Genomic DNA, 24237 nt, shown 5'->3' with positions numbered 1-24237 from the left:
ACTACTTGTCTAAATTTGCAATTGCTTATGACTATTTTGTGTTAAGCATGATAAGGGCAGGAATCCTATTTTTGCTGCCTACCACACTGTCTAGAACACAGTATGCAATAAAAACTGGCTGATATAATATATATGACAAATACTCCACTCATAACAATTAACTCTGATGGCAAGTCAATACCTTCAGTTCGGATAAACTGATGTTACTTATACAGGGAGAACTTGGAATGCAGAACTAGAGCTTAGATGCATCATTCAAAATACAAGTGTGTAAAGATAAAAGCAGCCTACAAATTATAGGGATGCTGGAGTCCTACCTTGGTTCATTGAGTCTGATACAATAGGCATACGAAAGGAACAGGAAAGAGCACAGCTTCCAGACTCCTGTGTGGCTCAGTTGTTGAGCATCTGCCTTTGGCTCAGGTTATGATCTTGGGGTCCTGGGATCAAGCCCTCCATCAGGTTCCCTGTGGGGAGCCTGTTTTTCCCTCTGCCTGTGTCTCTGCTTCTCTCTGTGTGTGACTATCATAAATAAATAAATAAAAAAATTAAAAAAATGTTTAGGTAGCTTATTCCTTTGGTTTCCTACAACACCGGAAAAAAATGAAGGTCCTTATATGTAGGAGCATTCTGAAGAAAGAAAACATCCCCATTCCTTTAAGTCCTCACACGAAACAAGGAACACCCCTTGATAATTTTCATGTCAACTTCTAAGGAAATTCACAATCTTTTAGCAGTAGCTGTTAAAACTTTGCAAAAAATTTCCAGGAATATACAACTGAAATTAAACTTGGGAGACATATATTTAGGTTAGTATTTTCTTTTTTTTTTTTTTTAGGTTAGTATTTTCTAAAAGGCATAAATATATGTTATTTTAGTCATAAGACTCTTACAAATCCATTTTTTAAAAGATTTTATTTATTTATTCATGAGAGACACAGGCAGAGGGAGAAGCAGGCTCCATGAAGGGAGCCTGATGTGGGACTCGATCCCGGGTCTCCAGGATCACGCCCTGGGCCGAAGGCAGACGCTAAACAGCTGAGCCACCCAGTGCTCCCCGACAAATCCATTCATTTTAAGTACAATCCTGTTAATCTGTTATTACGGGGGCCATTTTACTCACTGATACTAACTATCTTCATTTAAATAACTACTCATTATCAAAGTAAAAGTTTTACCTGTTTAAAGGCTAATACTACTGAGGTAAGTAATTATCAAAGTGAATGTTCACATTCAGTGTTTGTTACCCTCATATATTATTAACATACTATCACATAAATTGGTAGAACAGTAAACATTTCTGAATATTTTTGATTAACTAGAGAATCTACTATGAAATTAGTCCATCACATTTGAAAGACTTAGATTTCTACTATAAAAAAAGTTCATTTTAACTGGGTAACTGAAGGATAAATAAACCGTGGCACAAGAGCTATGAAACAATTCATTTTTGCCTCACCAGTTTTAAAAAGAGAAAGATTCATTTAAATTTCCCAGAAAACTTTCCCTTTAAAAAGCTCCCCAAAACCATTTAGATTTAGCATTTGATACAAAACAAAGATGTGTGAAAAGCTAAAAATAACCTACTGGTTTTCTCTTGGAAATAGAAGTTTAAAAGCCTTGAAGTTAGTTACATACTCAGGTCAGGCCATATCTGTCTCATGAAAGCAAAATCCTTAAGCTGCACCCATCAACAACTGCTTCTGACACTAAAAGAATTTAAGAACACCCTAGGACCATAAAGCTGAATCTTCTGGCTCTATTCTCTCACTTTACAGATGAAATATCACATATCCTGTACCCCATCCACTCCCCTAGCCAAGCCAAACCAAATCAAACCAAACCAAACCAAAACCAAGTGAGTCGAGACCAGAATAATGATAGAACTTATAGAACGGGCAACATAAAATTATGGAAAAATAAATACAAGTAGTCATTAGACATAACCCACCTAGAGAAAAGGAAACCAGTCCTGCTTTTAAATAATTTTATTTTTTTCTAATTTTGTGTTACTTTAATTTCCCATAGCACCTTGGCAATGTTGAAAACAGAAATACAAATACAAGGATGTTCTCATTTTAACATAATAAGCATGAGCATGTGTCACACCATCTTTTTTTGGGGGGAGGGGCAGTTTGGACAATAGAAACAAACTTAAGCAATGGACAAAATAGAAGCTGGATAACTGGTTCTGATCCCCGACCCCGAACATTTAACAGGGGTCACTCAAAAGACATGTAAATCAGGCAAATAAAAAAAAAAATCAACATTGATGTTGATGTTTCTTTATATAGACTGATCAGTGTTTTGCGGTACAAAACTGAAAATAAAACCATTTTATTTTTATACACAGCCTGCTGACATCTGAGTTGTACTTTTAGGAACTGTCTACTCCACAATTCATAAAAAGTTGTTAGTTTTTAAAAACAAATTATTTAATAATCAGGTGATTTTGAAAGAGAATTTATTTTTAACCTGAACACAGATCCTCTTTCAACTTCTTAAAACGTTTCATTCAGTTGATAAAAACTGAAAGGTCTATGTATTTTCTTGGAAGCTCAGACTAGCTATGTTAGCATACGCCAAAAAAAAAAAAAAAAAAAAAAAAAAAAAGGCCTAAAGTTAAATTAATGGCCACCAAATTGTAAGGAAATCTAAAAAATTAGGAAGAAACCTCATCTTAAGAATTTATAAAAACCCTCAAAAGGAATACACGGTCTTCTTGCTTTTCTCTTTTGTGTAAAAATAAACAAAATACGTACTTTTCAAATATAGTTAATACACATGCCCAACACAAATATCAAGAGACTTAACCCCAGTGCCATTCAACTGTGTCAAAGTAAAACCAGTGGACATTTAATAAGCCAAAAGACTAAATATTAAGGCCATAACTAATAAAGCTAAAGAAAGCATTCAGTAACTTTTAAATACTATTTTCTGCTCCAGCAGATGCAAATACTCCATCATTAAGCCTTTTGCAAAGCCAACCTGGTTATTTAAAAAGGAATGTGAAACAATATTCAAGCTACCTTAATTTTAGGAACCAAAAATAAATAAAAAAATCGGCATGTCATTTGAGATTACATGCAAATCAAGCACATCAGATGACAACAATAAATCCTTATTACTGAAAGATCTTATCTTCTTTCAAAATCCAAGTGAATAAAATTTAGATGGATCACTTTTGAATGCCAGTGTCTATATTTGCAAAAATGAAATCACTCAGAGTAGAGACAGGCCCTAGATATCACAAAAACCTCAATTATCAGGACAGAAAATGGAGACAGGATTTACAGTATCTCCATACACCTTCTCTATGAAGTGCAAAGTGATGAACTTGTGTGACTCTTGTTCTCTTCATGCAATAAGAACGACAGAAAACCACCATACTATACACTCAGTATCATTTGTATCTATTTTTAGCCTCCAACAACCCAAGGAAATGTTAAGTCATAAAGATGAAGAGAAAAATTTGACATTTAAATTTAAATTCCTCCTTCTACAGAACCAAATAAATAGTTGAACTACCACAAACACCCAACCCGCATCAGTTACAGAGAACTGCTGGAAAAAATCCACACAGTTTCACACAACTCATAGGCATCATTTAGATACAAACCTTAAATCTGCTGTAATAAAATAAATGCTAAATACATACTGTGAATATATATATTACACACATACACACACAGACACACACACACACACACACATATTCTTCCCTATACATCCCACCAAATTGGGAACTACTAGCTGTAATGAGGCAAATTAAATTAAAAACACTATATAAGAAATGTAAAAACGATATCTTCAAATTTCTACTTTCAATAACATTTTGAGTAAAAAACCCAAGAACACAGTTGCTTTCTTCAAAAAGACGACTCTTTTCTTGTGTTTCAATTAGAACATTTAGTTTTTAGAAGTTGGGTGGACTAACAGTAAGTCACACAAGCATACAAGGAATATAAGCCTATTTCTGTGACACATTGTAAAAAAGTAATGTTTCATTTTAAGTGCAATAATTAAGTTTATAATCCTTACCAAGTGATTTTTATAAAATGTTTATTCTCTTAAATCCAATGCATTCACAGAGTGTTAACACTTTAAATGTTTATCAATTCCACCAACTGCAGCATTATCTAAGTAAACCAAAATAAGCACTTTTATCATAGATGTAGTCAATGATTATTAATACTTTTTTTTTTTTAAGGACCTAAACTTCCCCCAAATTTCAGCACAGGTAGTTTTATTGTATGTTTCATCTAGTAGATGATTTTTAAAAATAGTGTGTAGAAATGAATAGTTTCAAACTGCTTAAATATATTATACCATGTTATCAATCCACCAAATCAAAAGCAATTACCAAGCTGAATAATAAGTTACAAAGAAAATATAATCCTGGCTTGTACAGAAATGTGCAGTGTTTAGTTACCTACTAATACAAATCTCCAAAGCTTAACTTAGAGTTGGAAGAGGAGTTTCACAGTAATGTAATTTTAACCTCCATTTACATTCATTTTCATATATTACTAAGATGTTTACTCTATGTCACAATGGTGCTTTCCAGTGTTCACAATTTACAGTTTCGATTTGTACATATGTAATTTACTCACATAAGGGACAGTTATTACTATTAAAAACTATCCCTAAAAAGAAAACAAAACCCCACCTTACATGGAACTCTGAAAATGGTATGACTTAAAACATTAAAATGCAACATGGTTTTTAATATTTTAGCCATTTTCTAAACACCAGCATGTAAACTTGCCTACTTAATATGACAGCTACTTTATTCACTGAGAAAGTATGTATTTTCTTCGACTATCTTTCTCACCTTAACTCAAAAATCTCATGACTTGCTGGTTCTGTTTCTGTGAATTCCAAACTGTAATTTTTTTTGGGGGGGGGGGGAGAGAAAGGGAAGGAAGAAGATGATAAAATACATTGTAAACAGAAAAAGGTTACCCCCAAATTAAGCCTTTACATTTTTTTTTAACCTCTACACTATTTAACACTTTAAGAAATCAGTTACAATGTTTCATCTTTAACACGAACACAAATTACTGTAGGGTCAGTCTGACCTACATTCTGGGATCTAAAGTTCTAAATACATGAACATAAGAGTTAACTACTTCAATGTTCAATCAGAGATTTAGAACAGTTATATGATTTGACTAAACTGGTCAAGGCAGTTAGAAACATACAATTCTGTAGAATATTGGTTATTCTGCTTTTGGGGGTGGGTAGTCAAAGAACAGAGAATAACAATGAAGTAACAAAAAAACCTGTCTCCTATTTTAGAGTTGGGTTGACAGGAAATCACAAAGCAGTTTAAACCTCTGAAGTCCATTTGACCTATCCACTCAGATGTAAGACAAAGTTTTGATTTTTTGAGTAACCCCTTTTCTTTCCTTGAGTATCAAACTGATTGATAGTCACATCTCTAAGTACAATCAGAGTTTAACAGCTTGTTGAATGAAATATTAAGGTCAAAAAGACAGACTGAATTTCAAAATGGAAAAAAAAAATCTACTCAAGTATTACATTCAGTTTTTCAAATCATTTACTAACATGACAACAAGATTTGGCTTCAGTCACTCTTGCACACACTCACACAACAGGCACCCCAGCCACTGATCTGCTTTGCAACACAAGGCCATATAGGCAGAGATGGCATTCTCCAAGCCAAACTTTAAATAGATTAAAAAAAGTAATTTCTAATTTTACAGAAATGCTTCTTCAAAAAATATTTTCTCTCACTCCCTCATCTCCTGTACTGAAGGATGTGTAATATGTTTTTTTCTCAAGCTAAATCTGAACCCTCAAAATTGATTCTAGGCAGAAGATCTCTGCAAATTAAAATCAAAAACAAAAATAGAAAAATTATATTTTTATATGTATACATATATATATATATATTTATACTGATTGGAATCCTCCAGCATTTTAAAATCATTTTAGAGATGAATTTTGGGATTCTACTGCTCACAACTCCAAAATCCATAATGATTTAAGGACATACACTTTTCTGTTTCCTTCCTGGCTACCCCCTCCCCTCCAGAACAGTTCAATATAGCCACGGCTCAAGTTTAATGGGAAGAGAGAGAAGTTTTTGAATAGTTTTTGTTTTTTTTACTTTGGTGATCTGGGTGGCACATATTGCTCTTTGCCATTACGTCGAGTCACTCCCTGAGGTATAGCCCTATGGCCAAACTGGCGTCTCTGTTCCCTGATTTTTCCAGCTGCTCCCCTGGGAATGGTATTGCCTCGGAAGCTAGAATACTCCTTACTAGCCCTTGCTTCTGGCTTCTCATGTGATTTCTCAATGGACTTCTCAGGAGCTCCATTCTCTTCGTTTTTGGTGGGAGACACTACATTGGAGCGAAGTTCTCGTAGTGGCTGCACAAGAACTGGAGATGGTTCTTTAGGGGGCTTCTGGCATACTTCAGCATAACTTAGCTTTCGAGGTTCCTTTGAAGTGGAGAAGAAACAAATTTATGGTACACATTCTCTAAATAATAAAGTACAAAAAGGATAGTGTGTCCCACAAGAGAATCAGTAAGTTATCTTCTAGGAAAGGGCAATAGGCACTTTCATAACACTATTAAAGTTTATTGGTACAATCATTTTTTTAGGATTTTATTTATTTATTTAGAGAGAGTGAAAGAGTGAGAGCGTTACTGAGGGGGAGGGGCAAAAGGAGAGGGAGAAGAGGACTTCTGAGCAGGTACCCTGATGCGGGGCTTAGCCCCAGGACCCCGGAATCATGACCTGAACCCAAGGCAGATTCTTAGCCAACTAAGCTGTCCAGGTGCCCCATGTATTGGTAGAATCTTAAATTTTTTTTTGTTGTTGAAAATAACAAAAAGTCTTGACAATTTATATATGATACAGTAATTTCACTTGAGGAATTTATTTGAGAGATGTTCATGTCAGCACTGTTTATGGTGATGAAATAAATTGGAAACTTAAATGTATAATAAGAAAGGACAGATTAAGTTAATAATGTACATTCATATGATGAAATAAAGTCATTCTATTCTCTCTTCCTTGGCTACAAAGATCCCCGAGATGGATTCCACAAGAATCTCAACAGAACAGCTGGGAACCAATAATAAACTAATAGAAGACTAATTAAGAGTCTTAATTATCTCATCTGAAAAAAAAAAAAAAAAAAAAAAGGACAATAGGAGTGTTATTAGAATGGGACAGGATAAAGCGTGTGAAAAGTATTCAGCACTGGTCTTAGCATAGAGCAGGCATTCAGCTGCCATTGTGCTATTATTAAACAACAAAATAAAATGTCCTTAACCTAGAAAAAAGGAACTACACCAAAATACAACTAGTTATATCAATGAATGAAAAGTTGTGACAATTAAAATGGGAGTGGCTGTCATAAGACTTGTTACACATTATTTAAAAAGACTTTCCAGGGGGCTCAAAGCCTCTTTAGCCCCAAAATAATATATTCATCATAACCTAAAAAAGAAGCTTCAATTAATAGAAGATGATCAAAAAGTCATTAAAACAACACATAATGGGGGCACCTGGGTGGTTCAGTTGGTTAAGTGTCTGCCTTTGGTCCAGGTCATGATCTTGGGGTCCTAGGATCAAGCCCCACGTGGGGTTCCCTGCTCAGCTGAAGCAGAGAGCCTGCTTCTTCCTTTTACTCTGCTCCTCCCCCACTAATGCTCTCTCTCTTGCTCAAATAAATAAATAAAATCTTTTATAAACTCCTTTAGCTTCATTTGAGGCAGATGGCCTCCATTTGGCTACTTCCAAATGTCTCTGCTCCAGCAAAGACTTTTGTGGAGAATAAAAATCTCATTATTTAACCAATTATTTTTTTTCACATATTAAATTCATCAAGTTACCTGTAGGGCCACAGCTACAGCTGCATTTATGTTTATATTACATGGTGAAGCACTATTTGTCCTTGATGGCTTTGCAGTACTTGGGGGAGAAACTGTATTTGTCTGGTTGAGCACATCCTTCTGAACAGTGGAATCCTCTACTGGATCCTTTTCTTGCTGAGTTGTGCTAAGGAAAAGAAAGCTTAACATCAGACTTAATACAGCATACAGAAACAGCTGAGCACATGATCAGAAGAGAAAGTCACCTTAATGTGGAAGATCTTCTATATTGAAACTGTACCTTAATGCAGGAAGCTCAGCTGTACAAAGAGGACTGGTACTCATACTTAGTTGCTGTGCAGAGGTGCAGTCTGTCTGTTCATCCTCTGCAGGCAATGGGCAACTAACTCTCAACTCTTCGTTATCCTTAAAATAAAAACATATTTAAAAATTAACTCATATAGACCCTTCTCCAAATGGCCAATAAGCACTTGTAAAGATGCTCAATCATCATCAGTCATTAGGGAAATGCAAATCAAAACCACAATGAGATACCACTTTGCATTCACTAGGATGTCTATAATCAATAAATAATGTCTGTGATGAAATGGAGATACTGGAACTCTCATACACTGAGAGTGGCAATGCAAAATGGTGCATCTTGGAAAATAGTCTGGCAGTTCCTCAAAAAGATGAACAGTTACCATATGACCCAATAGTATATACTCAAGAGAAAATATGTCTACACACAAATGTTCATAGTAGCATTATTTTATAGCAGCCAAAACACTGGGAACAACCCTAAATGTTCATCAATTGGTGAATGGATAAACAAAATGTAGTATATCCATATAATGGAACATTTCTGTGCAATGAAAGGAATAAAGTACCGGTACATACTACCACAATGGATGAACCTTGAGAACATTATGCTAAGTGAAATAAGCCAGTCATAAAAAGACTAATACTATATGATTCCACTTATATGAGATACCTTGAGTACTCACATTTATATAGACAAAGTGGAATGGTGGTTGACAGGGGCTGAGGGAAGGGGGTAGTAAAGGGGAATGGGAGTCAGGTATAACAGGTATAGTGTTTTATTTTATTTTTTAAAGATTTTGTTTTGTAAGGAATCTCTACACCCAATGTGGGGCTTGAACTCACAACCCAGAGACCAAGAGTTACATGCTCTACCAACTGAGTCAGCAAGGTGTCCCCTACAGCATTTTATATTTACAATATAAAGAGTTCTGGAGATCAGATGCACAACAATGTAAATGTATTTAATACAACTGAATTGCACACTTTGAACAATGCTTAAGATGGTAAAAATTTTTTAAGGATTTATTTGAGAAAGAGCGTGTGTGTGTGTGTGTGAGAGAGAGAGAAAGAGAGAGAGAGAGAGAGAGGGAGAGGGAGAGCAAGCACACATGTGTGCACTAGAAAGAACACCTGAATTGGGAGACAATTTCAAGCAGACTCTACATTGAGCGTAGAGCTTATGTGGGGCTTGTTCTCACCTTAACACCCTGAGATCAGGACCAAAGCCAAAAAAATTGACTGAACCACCCAGGCACCCCTTAAGATGGTAAATTTTATATAATGTGCATTTTGCCACAATTTAAAAAAGAAAAAGAAAAACAATAGTGAGTCTTGGATATTAGTCGATTGATGAAATAGAAATTTCAGCAGGTTCAGAAAAACTTTGTAGGAAATATAGACAAGAACAAAAATTAAAATTAGGAAAGCCAAAACAACAAAATCAGAGGTTCAATCTACAAGGTACAGTATCAAATTAAGAGTTCAAGAAAAAAGAAAAAAATGAAGGATTTATCGAAGAGATAATACAGGAAAATTTTCTAGCATGTAAGGACGAGTTCCAGACTGAAAGGGTCTACCCAGTGCAATAAATTAAAAAAGAGCCATAGCAAAAGACACCTTCACGACACTTCACTGGATACACCAGGGATAAATAAAAGATCCCAAAGGCCTCCAGAGAGGGAAAAAAGAAGTCACAGGAGAATCAGAATGAAGATTTCTGGGATCCCTGGGTGGCGCAGCGGTTTAGCGCCTGCCTTTGGCCCAGGGCGCGATCCTGGAGACCCGGGATCGAATCCCACGTCGGGCTCCCGGTGCATGGAGCCTGCTTCTCCCTCTGCCTATATGTCTCTGCCTCTCTCTCTCTCTCTGTGACTATCATAAATAAATAAAAATTAAAAAAAAAAAAAAAAAAAAAAAAAAAGAATGAAGATTTCTGGAAAGGATCTCCAGAAGCCTGATCATTTCCTAAGCATGATACAAAAAAACCCCCACAAACCAAGAAGACTGATAAATATGAACCTACTAAAATGAGAACTTTTCACTCACAAATACTAAACACTGAAAACAAATCATAATTAGTAACATACATAACTGACAATGGATTAGTATCCAAAATAAAATTTAAAATTCTATGAATCTGTAAGATAAAATACAACCTAATAGGAAAAAAAAAGCCAAATATCTGACACTTTACAAAGAGAACTCAAATGGCCAATAAAACATGAAAAGGTAACTTAACCTCAACAGTAATTAAATTTTAAAAGATGCCCTATCACTCAGCAATTCCACTATGTACAGACCCTAAAAACAGTGTGTATGTGTGGTTAGAACATTCACAGCAGAATTGCTTGTAATGTCAGAGACAACAGTGTCCATCAACAGTAGAATAATGACATTTTAACAAAAGACTAAAATAGTGAAAAATGAACTAGTCATTTGTATCAACAGTGACAAATTTGACACAATATAGAATGAAAGAAGTAAGAGAAGAATACATACTCCATTTATGTTGTGTTAAAAAACAGGCACACTGAACAGTATGCTCTGTAGGTTAGGGGTTGACAAACCAAGGTCTGTTGGCCAAATCCAGCCTCTGACTTTTGTTGGTATGGTCTATGAGCTAAGAGTGGTTTTTAAGTTTTTAGCATACAGCTCACAAGCCTAAAGTAGTTACTATCCAGCCCTATTCTACAGAAGAAGTTTCCCATCTTGGAATACTAAAACTATAAAGAAAAGCAAGAAATGTATTACTGCAAAGTCAGGATGTTTATCTCTGATGAGGAGGAAGGGAAGGAATAGGAGGAACTGTAATAGGGGAGGGGAGCCATATGGTATTGCTAAGATGTTGGTGATATTCACTGTCCACAGTTGTGGGTTGGGATTACAAGGGGAAATACATCTTATTATTATTCTTTAAAAATATGTGTGTATGAATCACACTTCAGCAAATGGGAGAAGCCATCGATGGTAAGACACATCATTATTTTATGTATTACTAAGAAAAAACACTGCTACTTAAACTACAATAACTTTCAATTATAGGATAGTCTGATTTTCAAAGGTAGAAAACATGAAAAAATGTCTATCTTAAAGCTGATGAAATGAATGCAATATTGCACAATTTTTTTTTAAACAAGGAAAGACAAAGAAATACCTTCAAAATTCCATGGGAAAATGATTTCTAGTACAGAATTCTACAGAAATAAGCTACTGATGCAATGTGAAAACAGAAAAACATTTTTAAATTTATACTAAAAAACACTTATTCAGGAAGCTCAGGAAGACGTGACCCACCATAACACAGCAAGAAAAACAAGAGTAAGAAAAAGAGGATCCAACATGAGAGAGTAAGGAAAATTCTCAGGATGATGGTAGTCAAGTCCCAGCTACACAGTTGTGTAGTAGGCCACTGAGAGTATAAGAAAGGAGAAATAATGGTAATATACTATGAGGTCCAGTTATGAGGGGAGAAAAAGGTAATACCAAGGGGTGACTTATAAATGATGGTATATCCTAATATAACTGGCAATGCTTTTTACTTTCTTAGTGATACTAAAATAATGGGCATCTTGTAATGGATGGTATCCTAGATATGATGCAATACAGTATACAGGGAGGAAGAGAAAAGTATGTTGGCTTGAGAGAGCTAAATCCTTAGGTTCTAAATGGAAAGCTAATAGACAATTCCAAAAATTGGAAAGTCAAGAAATGAAGTATATTGGGATGTCTGGCTGGCTGTCAGTGGTGCACACAACTCTTGATCTTGGGGTTGTGAGTTCAAGGCCCACATTAAAAGCCCCATACTAAGAAGAGGAAAGAGAGAGAGAGAGAGAGAGAGAGAGAGAGAGAGAAGAAGAAGAAAAAGAAGAAGAAGAGGAGAAGAGAAGAGAAGAGAGAATGAGTGAGCAGTATAACCATGTTAATTAGAAACACAGGGGAAAAAAAAAAGAAACACAGGGGAAAACAATAGGAGAAAAAGTTACTAGAGTCTTTTTTTTTTAATTAATTCTTATTTATTTATGATAGTCACAGAGAGAGAGAGAGAGAGAGGCAGAGACACGGCAGAGGGAGAAGCAGGCTCCATGCACCGGGAGCCTGACGTGGGACTCGATCCCGGGTCTCCAGGATCGCGCCCTGGGCCAAAGGCAGGCGCCAAACCGCTGCGCCACCCAGGGATCCCAAGTTACCAGAGTCTAAGTGGTTGCAGGGACCTACTATTTTTCTCCATAAGCCTATGTATGTATATATAAAATAAAAACAGAAATTGAATTAAGAAAAAAGGGGAAGAAAGTGAGAAAAATTTGTGTATTGTAAAAAGCACTGGAAGAGGTCTACACTCAAAAATAATTTTGGATGGGATACCTATCCTAAAGGTCAATGTCCTAAACTTTTGACATCAACTCTCCATTATTTGAAAGCCTGAGTTTACCAAACTAACTTAGGATTCATTTATATCATTGACTAATTATAGACACCTAAGCACAAACAATACTTTCCACCAGCTTGCATTAATTGATTCTACCAAACTGAGCTGACTGATTCAAAGACATGCAAAAGAGAAGAAACATTTTATTGGCCTGTGTAGCTTTATCCTAGATCTTTTTATAATACTCAAAGTAGGCTGACAATCCCATGAATAAAAACTATGATAGAAACACATATTGCAGGGCAGCCCCGGTGGCTCAGCAGTCTGGCGCCGTCTTCAGCCCAGGGTGTGATCCTGGAGACCCGGGATTGAGTCCCATGTTGGGCTCTCTGCATGGAGCCTGCTTCTCCCTCTGTCTGTGTCTCTGCGTGCCCCCCCATCCACCCCCCGTGTCTCTCATGAATAAATAAATAAAATCTTAAAAAAAAATAAAAACATATTACGTGCAAATAAAACTTCAAATAATAACTCCAAAGGCCCATAAGGTAAAAGATTGATGCCTCAGTGTTTACCTTTTCTTTGTAGACACCTTTAACAACATCAGACATTCTACTCTCCAAAACAAGTTCACCTGGAGTTCTTGATGAACTTCCAGGTAAAGGAGGAAAATTTGAGGCTAGTAAGTCAAACTTTGGTGTTGGAGCCTTTGCTTCAGCTGATGAAGACTGGGGTCTCTAAAAGACACAAATCATAAAATAGGTCACATGCCAATCTCATTCTCCAATCCTGTACCACAGAAGCTGAAAGCTGCAAGGAAACAAACAAAACTCTATGCTAAGACACAGAACTGTTTTTCCACTACAATTCCTGGCTTCTTGTTTCAGTTGAGCTTTCATTTTTCGTTATCAATCCTACTTACCTTTAGTCAAGTCCCTCTCCTGTTCCTTTTGCAAACTTTGTCACTCTTAAGCCTGTTACCCAATCTCCACTATTTGCTTTCTAAATTTGTGATATTCCCCCTCCAGAACAAAAATAAAAACAAAAACCCCTATTGTGACCTCAATTTGCCATCAGCTTTTCTCCTTTCACATAGTCTGAAGAGAGCAATATCCTTCCTTGAAAAATTTCCTGATCTGCCCTTCCAAACCCACTGTCCTGTATACTCTGACAAGCCTCTCACTTGTACTTTCTCCCCTACTTCCTCATCACTACTAAAACTGCTTTGACAAGTCACCAATGCCTTCCACAATGCAAAATCTGACAGACTTTTTTCCCCCTAAATTCATATAGTGCCTGGCATGGGAGTTCATTCCTCCTTAGCTTCTGTGATACTGCTTTCTCTTGATTTTCAGATCTCACAAGCAGTTCCTTTTCTCTCTCTACCCATTCACTTTGACAGTTTTAGTTTCTATGTGGTTACTACTCTTTTCAATTCCATACTTTCCCTGTGTGATAGCTACTATTCATGACTTCAACTGTTACCTATATGCAAACAACCCTTACCAACAATCCTTGTTCACTTTTGGTGACTTTTTGGCTACACTCCACTGGAAATTTATCAAAACTCACTGAATTGCACACTTATAACATTGTTAGCCCAGACCTTTACCTTAAATCTAGACATCCGTTTGCCTTTTAGCCCTCTCTACTCACATTTTGCTTGGATACTTCAAATATCATAATAAATAACCTCATTCTTTTTTTTTTTTTTAATAATCTCATTCTTCAGCTCAAAGCTACTATGTTCCCAAAGTTCCTTTTTTTTTTTTTTTTCCCAAAGTTCCCTTCTTGACCACTCTATTTAAATTACTGTGCAGAGTTCCCTGAATAATTTTATCCACTCTTAGGATTTCAATTACTTTGGGTAAGCTTGCAAATCCTAAATTTTATCTCTAGCTAAAATCTCCTTCCTGTACAAAGGCACCTTCACTCTGCCTTTCCTACTGGAAAGCATGCTTGTCTTCTTTTTCTTCACCCCAACCTTCAGTTCTCAATTCTTGATATATTTTCAACATATTAAACGGACTTCAAAACTAATCTCTCCTCTCCTCAATTGTTCAGGGCCACTTAAGGATTCATGTGGACTACTGTAATAGTATCCTAAGAAAGTTGTTGCCATATCATGGCTACTCATGGTACAGAAATTTATAAATGAGAAAACAATACTGTTTTAAAAAGTTCACAGTGAGTACACTTATATATGTATACAGTTCACTTACTTATACATGTAAAATAAGTATTATACTACAAATTTATGATTTGTCTGCAAATTCTAGGCAGGGTGTTCTTGAGACCTCTGTGTGTTCCTACATCATTCTGATTTCTCAACTCCTTTTGCTCTCAGTTAAGATATGGCAAACTGTGCTCGCTTCGGCAGCACATATATACTAAGATATAGCAAACGTTCCCCATGAACAAGCCACCAAAAAAACAAAAAACAAAAATGTGACTAATTTGAAGGTAAGCCAAAATTTAAACAAAAATATGTCTAGAACCGTAAAACAATTTTTTTAATCTATAAGCAGCGTTATAAAATTAGTGGATAAGTAGTAGGTAAAAAATTGCTCCCCGCAAGTAACAACAGTTTCCAACACCATCCAGAGAGCTTTATAAGTGAATGATAAACTTTATCAAGTTGGCAAAAAAAAAAAAAAACATATATTTATAGGGCTATCAATAAATGGGAACTTTTGTTCAATGTCTGTCAGAATGTAAATTGGCACAACCCCTCTAGAAAGCTGTAAGCCGGCAGCAACTTACTGAATTGTGACCCAGAAATCCTATTTCTAGGGATTCTCCTTCAGGTGTTATTGCACACACATCAGAAATGATGGTTATATGAAATTATCATAGCACTGTTTGTAAGATTGAAAGATTCAAACTACTTAAATTTCCATTAATAAAGTAATAAACTTTCCATTGAATACTTTCATTTTTAAACCATGTGAATATATTAGGTATTCAAGTAATTCTTAAAAACCATGAGTAACCCAGATAAAATCCCTAATTATATATGGCTTTAAGAGTGGGGAAAAAAAAAAAAAGAGTGGGGCAGGTGGTAGCAGTGGATATTTTAGGGTCAAAGCACAGGTTCTATTTACTTTTGCCTGATATAATAATCAATAAAACAAAAACCTGGAAAGACCAACCACAAGCCAGTGCCATACTAAGTCACAAAAATCAAAAATAAACGAATAGATGTAATAAAGGTAAAAAAAAAAAATACTTACTGGGACTCTATCATCTTCCCGTCGTCTTCGACCTCTGAAAAGAGTTCTCCTTTTAACAACGACAAAAAAGGTGAGGATGATGGGAGGTACAACTCATAAGTTTCTTCAAATATATATATTCTGTCAAAGATGGGTGAATTTCTAGTTTAACTATATTTCCTGTATCTCCCTTATTATTAGGAGATGAATATATATTCTTCTGAAAGGATCCTAAACTAATCTACCAAAAACTTCATCTACTACCATCGCCACCAAGTTGGGTCCATTTTTATTAAGTAGTGCTCCTTGCACACCAGAAGTATATCAGGGTTCAGTTGTTTCATTCAGGCAGAGCAGGCAATAAAGTTTAATCCCATCCCCATTGTTAAAAAGTTGTAAGAAACTGAACTAGAATACAGATAATAGCATCTAATCTTTCTAAGCTATTCTTTCCTCAGTGAACCATAAAGAACTTCAGAGTAACTTTATAAACCTCTGACTCAGAGCTATATTCTATATGGGTAATATAAATTTCTTAATAGTTATCAAAACTATTAATCCATATTATGTGAGTGCTGTATTCATTTAGCATAACCATACACCAAGTTAAAACAAAAACTACTCACTAGATCACGTTTTTCAAATACTCACATTACAAAGAATTTTCATATACCTTATCCATATTTATTACCATATTTCCTTACCTGCCCCTACCATAGTCCCCATTCTGTTCCATCTGTAAAACAGGAGTTTCTTTTGGCAGGTAGCTTTGCTCCTGATGCCCTGTTACTGTAGGGTTATGCCGTTCAGTTGGAAAATTCCTTGAACTAGATCTGTTTAATGGTCCATCCCCTAAGGACACAGAGCCCTCTGTCGAGTGTTCTGAACCACTCGATGACCTAAAATGAGGCTTCACACTACAAGAAATATAAGATCACAAATGAGAAGATAAATCAAGACAGAGAATCCTTCCTCTTAATGGTAAAACTATCTAACAGGACAAGTTAAAATTGCATTCTACTGTATTCTGATTTTCCACAAATTAAGTTAAACATAAAAGGGTCACATTATAAAAATATAAACTCTTTTATATCCCAAATATATTATTTTTAAAAGGCAAGGCATTTTTACATTTAAAAAAGTTGTTTGGAGAGATGTGGTGTAAGATCCCAAATTCTTCAGGATGAAGCTACTTCTACCTCAATGCTCAAGATACAATTAGGATTTTTAGCTAACTTAACACCGTTGCAGCCTTGACATATCTACATCAGCCAGGTTTTAAGCTATTAATGAGTTTATGCCATATTTCTCAATGGGGCAATATCACCGTGCCTAGTGGGAATAAAAAAGGTTCATTGGGCGGAGGAGGGGGAGAGTGTGGAAGGGACAAAAAATCCTAATCTTATCCTTTTATAAAGCACAGATACACATACATTACATAAATAATGTTAATCTCCAATACTCAACTTTCACAGGGAAAAACTGGGAGGGGAGTTTAAAGAGGCTCTTTAGGGGAGTCACAATGAAAACCAGAGAACAGTGCAATATATTAAAATCCCAGCTAAATTAGTTGTTCAAAGATCATATGTGGGGGAAAAGAAAAAGCTAGGAAAATATAATGTAACAAATAGCCTGGCATGGTTTCATGAATTAAGTATAGAATCTAGTAAAAACAAGCAAGAAACCCCGATAACTATGAACAAGGGTAGCTTTTATATTGGATGGTGGATATAAACACCCAATAACAATGTGTAAGCAGCTAAAGCTAGGGTACAGGAGAGGCTGTATTCAACCAACAGTGAAAACCTCTAAAGTAAGCCCAAGCAATGGAGGTTCTTGGCTCTATAGCAGATTTACAAGGAGGTATGAGATTTTTTTTTTTTTTAAAGATCTTCTTTATTTATGAGAGACACAGAGAGAGTGAGAGAGGCAGAGACACAGGTGGAGGGAGAAGTAGCTCCATGCAGGGAGACTGATGTGGGATTTGATCCTGGGACTCCAGGATCACGCCCCAGGCCAAAGACAGGTGCTAAACTGCTGAGCCACGCAGGGATCCCAGATTTTTTACTTATAATTTATATATTCTATTTTACAGTGTATTTTCATAGTTATAAATTTATATTAATAACACATTGACAATTCCTGGTTCTCTGAATTCAGATTTAAAACTTCAAAATAATTTTAAGCCCAACAATTAAACATTAATTCCAACAACATCTCTAGCCTATTCCAACATCTCCAACCCTATTCTTCACAGAAAATAAAAAATTAGGTTACTACCATTTAATTTAAATATAAAAACAAGGCTACAAAGTTGGTTTGACTTTCATTAAGATTATACTTTTCAAAGTAATCATTTGTCACAAAATAGATTTTTAATAATGATGAAAACTGTAGAATGTCAACACAAAGTTTTTTCAAAATATTTGTATTATCTGTATCTGAAAATGACTTCATGAGCTGTTTACATATCTGTTCAGAAACTATCATTCACCTAAATCTTCTCATTGCATTTCAATATACCTAACAACTAAGTCATTATGTTTAAATAGCCCTCAGATCTCATAATCTTACCCTTCACTGAGAGGGACTTACAATCTCAGTCTAGGCAAAAGAAAAAAAGAAAGATAAAAAATAAGTGATAAAAGAGAGAAAGGAAGTAGTAAAATGACAGGAAGATAAAGTATGAAAGGTAGAAAAATGCCCAGACTTCTGAAAGTTAGTCCTACTCTAAGTAGGTCTAGTGATCATCACTGGGCTATTAACAAGGTTCATATAAAACCACAAAAGGGCTTTCTTAAAGTTACTTTCTCCTTGACCAAGAACTTTAAATAAGTAAATAAATAAAAATAAAGGTCTGGAAGTGGTCACTTTTTAGAAGAAATAAGAATTAAGATTAGTTAAAAAGCTATCTTAGTTTCATCTGTAGTATTTACATTTTATAAGAAGAAAGTAGGGGATCCCTGGGTGGCTCAGTGGTTTAGCGCCTGCCTTTGGCCCAAGTCGCGATCCTGGAGTCCCAGGATCGAGTCCCACATCAGGCTCCCTGCATGGAGCCTGCTTCTCCCTCTGCCTGTGTCTCTGCCTCTTTCTCCCTTTATGTCTGTCATGAATAAATAAATAAAATCTTAAAAAAAAAAAAAAAAGAAGAAGAATAAAGTACTACTCATGTATAATTTTTGTAACTAAAAACTAACAATCTGTATTGGTCAAGTATACAAAAAAGGATGGTACATGAATGGTTTTGAATAACAAGCAAAATTATACTAAACTTGTACCTTTAAAAGCATAGGCACATCTCTTATAAGCAAGGATGACTGGACTATCATTCTTGGCTTTGTTATTGTAATTTCAACCTTTTCACCAAGAAAGCACAGCAAATAAAAACAAGTGACAATAAAGGAACACCAAGAACCCATTTAATACATTTTTTAGTCAAAAATCTACAAATTGCTAGTACTTTTAGTTATTAGTTAAAAATTGCTTTTAGGGGATCCCTGGGTGGTGCAGCGGTTTGGCACCTGCCTTTGGCCCAGGGCGCGATCCTGGAGACCCGGGATCGAATCCCACATCGGGCTCCCGGTGCATGGAGCCTGCTTCTCCCTCTGCCTATGTCTCTGCCTCTCTCTCTCTCTCTGTGTGACTATCATAAATAAAATAAAATAAAAAATTGCTTTTAGTCTATCTGATAAGAAAGATGTATACTCAACTGTCTAAAGCAAAAATCACTCTTAAAAAAAAAAAGGTGAAATCAACAGATACATATTTCTAAAAGCTATTTCTAATCAGAGTAATCTGTATTTTCTTTTTTTTTTTAATTTTTATTTATTTATGATAGTCACAGAGAGAGAGAGAGAGAGAGAGAGAGAGAGAGAGGCAGAGACACAGGCAGAGGGAGAAGCAGGCTCCATGCACCGGGAGCCCGATGTGGGATTCGATCCCGGGTCTCCAGGATCGCGACCTGGGCCAAAGGCAGGCGCCAAACCGCTGTGCCACCCAGGGATCCCTAATCTGTATTTTCTAACAAGGAAGTTGCAAGCTGTCATTTATTCTAATTAAATTATTTTTAACAGAAAGCTTTACCAGTTATGGTAGAAGAAAGGAAGGATCTAATCTCAAGTCTGCTGATAATACCTAGTCATGTAACTCTAAGCAAGACTTTTGTCCTCAAGAGCTTTCACTTTCTTCATCTATAAAAGGAGTTAAAACTACGCCATTAACAAAGGTCTTTCCAGATTTAAACACCATTCTATGTGCTCATTGGAAATTAACCTTTTTGAACAGGATGGGATTAAAGGACAATATATGAGGCTCCCTGTACTTCTATTCGTATGTCCCAGGAATACATGAATTTTGCAGTTGTTACTTTATTACCAAACTAAGAATCATCTACAAGAGCACAATAATCTATTTTTCATTTATTTTTAAAAATTCTTTTATCTATGAAGAATCTTTCATCTTGTCATATGACGAGATTACATTTGAAATTTCATAAAGCAGTAAGAATGGGCATATGTAGTAAAATTTTTATGACACTTAAAAACAATTTTCAAATGTTTTAACTAATTGTGACAATTAAAATGAATACAAAAAACTATGACTATCAGAGGATGGTACACATGAATGCCTCCAGAATCCACTGAGAATATTTAATACTACGAGTATTCTTTCTCCAGTGAAGCATGTTTCAAGTAAACCTTACAAAAAAGAATTAAGTTCCTAGAAGTAATTTCAGAAGAACACACCCCATCTAGTCTCCTTGCCAAAAAGAATCAACTGGGAGAATGAGATCTGGCAAGAGAAAATCACTGGAGAAATAATTTAAAAAGCCAAAATCCAAAACTCAGGAGGCCCACAAAATAAGCAAACAAAAAACAATAAATGTGAAACTATTAAATAAATCTAAGCAACTATATAAGCCCTTTGTTCTTAGGTCACTCATACTGTCAAAAGCCATAATATATACCAAGTTATTTTTTTTTTTAAGATTTTATTTATTCATTCATGAGAGACACAGAAAGAGAGAGGCAGAGACATAGGCAAAGGAAGAAGCTCCGTGCAGGGAGCCAGATGTGGAACTCAATCCTGGGACTCCAGGATCATGCCCTGAGCTGAAGGAAGGCAGACGCTTAACCGCTGAGCCCAGGCGTCCCCAAGTTATTATCAATTGTTTATATAAAAATAACACTTAGAGACTTATCTTTTATATGATAGCAAATAATTCCCTGAGTTCTCAATAATTTATTTAGAACACTTTTTTTTTAAGTGTTGGCTTTGAAGTCAGATTGTGTGGGTTCAAACTTTTGGTTCTCTCTGTTACTAGCTACATGCTCACAGACATGATATTTAACCTTTTATGTCTCAATTTCCTCATCTTAAATAGATATAATAACTATCTATCTTACAGGGTTATGAAAATTGTGATAAAATATGTAGTCTTTAACAAAGCTTTAGACATTAATGTTCCATAAACGTTAGTTTTGTCTGCTGAACACTACAGTTCGTGGAAATTTCAAAAGTCAATTCTCAAAAATCCCAAATAACTCATATTCCCAGCATACAATACTGAAATCAGCTAACACTTCTATCCTCAAAAAAACTCTCATTTTCCAAAATGTTACCTATTTAACATACTAAATGGTACTTAAATACCAGATTTTGTTACTATCATAAAACAATTTTCTATTTTATTAAAAAATCAGTATGAAAAAAAAATCAGTATGTATTATGTACAATCTCAGTTCTAAGTATTTTTTACACACATTACCTACTCTAAAGTCAAAGTGTGTTTATTAATTCTAAAGTAAATCATTTAAGTTTTTTTACTAAATCTGTAAATAAGCACTGCTATTAACACAGTAATATTTTAAGAACTACTGGGAATTGTGTACAACATAATCCACTATATTTTTGTTTTTTATTTTTATTTTATTTTTTTTTAAGATTTTATTTATTCATGAGAATACACAGAGAGGAGAGAGAGAGAGGCAGAGACACAGGCAGAGGGAGAAGCAGGCTCCATGCAGGGAGCCTGACATGGGACTCGATCCTCGGTCTCCAGGATTCCAGGATTACGCCCTGGGCTGAAGGCGGCGCTAAAACGCTGAGCCACCCGGGCTGCCCTATTTTTGTTTTTTAAAGATTTTATTCATTTATGAGAAAGAGAGAGAGAGAGAGAGAGAGGCGCAGAGACACAGGCAGAGGGAAGAGCAGGCTCCATGCAAGGAGCCCAATGTGGGACTCGATCCCAGGACTCCAGGATCACGCCCTGGGCCGAAGGCAGGCGCCAAACCGCTGAGCCATCCAGGGATCCCCATTTTTGTTTGTTTTTATGTAGGCTCCATACTGAGCATGGAGCTCAATACAGGGCTTGAACTCATGACCCTGAGACCAAGACCTGAGCTGAAAGCAAGAGTTGGACACTTAACTGACTGAATAATCCAGATGCCCTTATTCCCCTACGACTTTTACCTTACCGATTTTTTTGGAATGGTCGAGGCATATTCACAGCAGCAGCATTTGTTTTATAAGATCCTGGTGCATTAAAGCCATTCACAAAACTACCATTGGGAAAGGGAGCCTAAAAGAAAATGCAATGTTTAAAAGCAATTTTTAAAAAAGGGTAAAACCTAGTGTAAAGGTTTAATAAACTCCTGATGAACTAACCTAGGATCAAATTTTTAAGATTTTTTATTTTTAAGTAATCTCTACACCCAACATGAAGTTTGAATTCACAACCCTGAGATCAAGAGTCACATGCTCCACCAACTAAAGCCAACAAGGCTCCCCCTCAGTTTCTTTTACAATGCAAAAATAATCTTAAGCATTTTACTTACTCACTTTTGTAACAGTCACTTGTTCAAGTATCACTTGATTTACAGAAAAAGGAATCATTAAGTCATTACTTAATAAATGTACTTTATTTTTATTTATTTTAAATAAATTATTAAATATAATAAAGTATTTTATTGTACTTTATTTTAACATTTCTCTCTGAAAAAGTTTAAAGCATTTTAAAACTAATCAGGATTTATCCAATCTCTTATTTTAATTTATTCAGCAAAATCTAAAGAATAAAATAGGAACCAAATAGCTCAACTCTTAGTCACATGGGAATTAGATATCCTTGATATCCTTATCTCTACCTTAAAAACCAGAAAGAAATCAGTATCAACACAAAACACAATAATAAAAAGTGATTACTCTAGCTGATTTCTTAAAATTTCAGCTTGAATGAAAAATTTTATAATTCTCTAAGGATCTCACTTACCAGTGGTGTTTCAAAGTAAGGTGCAGGATTTGGTGACCAAGACTGAGGCACAATACTATAGACCGAGTATTGTTGGTGAGGATTATATACAGGCTGCATAAAAACTGGTGAGGCATACTGTGCTTGAGTTTGAATGGGCTGACTATACATGCTAGAATCCATTAATCGATAACCATTCTTAGCAAAAAATGTATTGATGGCTTTTATCCTTGCCTAGAAGCAAGAAGAACACATTATAATGAAGAACTCAGTGTATATTTTCACAAGTATATTTAATTTACATTTTAAACATATTTAACCAACCATATTATTTTTGCCTACTTATAGAGTCAGTGGAGCAAAAGGAAAGGATAGCTTTAAGCTATTTAAAAAACTTTTGCATGGCAAGTACAACAATGAACAACGTAAAACTACAAAAGTCAAGATAGTCAAAAGAACTGCAACTTATGACAAAGGGGCTAATATTCATAGTATACAAATTCTAAAAACAGAGATAAAAAATGTATTAGAGAAATGAACAGAGTTCACAGAGAAAAGGAAGGCAAATGACTCTTAAACATATGAAAAGATGCTAAATCTTGCTTGTAGGAGAAATGCAATTAAAATGGAATTAACAGGGATGCCTGGGTGGCTCAATGGTTGAGCGTCTGCCTTCAGCTCAGGGCATAATCCCAGCGTCCGGAATTGAGTTCCACATCAGGCTCCATGCGGGGAGTCTGCTTCTCCCTCTGCCTATGTCTCTGCCTCTCTATGTCTCTCATGAATAAATACAATCTTAAAAAAAGTGGAATTAACATTTCTTGCTTATAGGACTGGCAAAAATACAAAAATTTGACAACTACTCTGTTGATAAGGTTGTGGGAAAATAGGCACTCTAAATATACTGATGATGGAAAAAAAATATACTGATGATGGGAATATAAAATAGCATAATTCTTATAAACAAAAATTTAGCAATATCTTCCAAAACCATATATGTATTTACCATATCTCATTAATCTCACTTCTAAGAATTTTTTTCCAAATATACATTGAACTAAAAAGTTTAAAAAAATGCACACAGCTGTTCACTAATACTAATTGTAATAGGGAAGGGGAGGGAACTACTCCTCACACACATACACTAAATAACTGAACAGTCCATCAATGGTTGAATACACTATAGTACATCCACACAATTGAGTATCATGCAGATGTAAAAAGAACTGAGGAACT

The 24237-nt window shown here is 35.4% G+C and overlaps 1 protein-coding gene across 8 annotated transcripts in view; it reads right to left on the bottom strand.

Annotated features, from left to right (window-relative positions):
• Nucleotides 1-1973: 1973 nt before the first annotated feature.
• Nucleotides 1974-24237, bottom strand: part of LARP4 (La ribonucleoprotein 4) — a 182327-nt gene continuing 160063 nt past the window's right edge. For 7 of the 8 annotated variants that reach the window (XM_038577646.1, XM_038577647.1, XM_038577645.1 and 4 more), the window contains 8 exons: nt 23023-23235; nt 22229-22332; nt 16457-16669; nt 15774-15822; nt 13116-13277; nt 8155-8279; nt 7875-8040; nt 1974-6471 (listed from right to left, as the gene is read on the bottom strand). In XM_038577646.1, coding sequence (XP_038433574.1) covers nt 6133-6471; nt 7875-8040; nt 8155-8279; nt 13116-13277; nt 15774-15822; nt 16457-16669; nt 22229-22332; nt 23023-23235 — 1371 coding nt within the window. In that variant the 3' untranslated portion in view covers nt 1974-6132. Of the gene's footprint in view, nt 6472-7874; nt 8041-8154; nt 8280-13115; nt 13278-15773; nt 15823-16452; nt 16670-22228; nt 22333-23022; nt 23236-24237 lie in introns of those variants that run through there. The other variant, XM_038577650.1, reaches the window with a different exon arrangement.

The sequence above is a fragment of the Canis lupus genome, chromosome 27 (genome assembly GCF_011100685.1).
Source record: "Canis lupus familiaris isolate Mischka breed German Shepherd chromosome 27, alternate assembly UU_Cfam_GSD_1.0, whole genome shotgun sequence".
Taxonomy (NCBI): Eukaryota; Metazoa; Chordata; class Mammalia; order Carnivora; family Canidae; genus Canis; species Canis lupus.
This window is presented reverse-complemented; position numbering and strand designations above follow the sequence as displayed.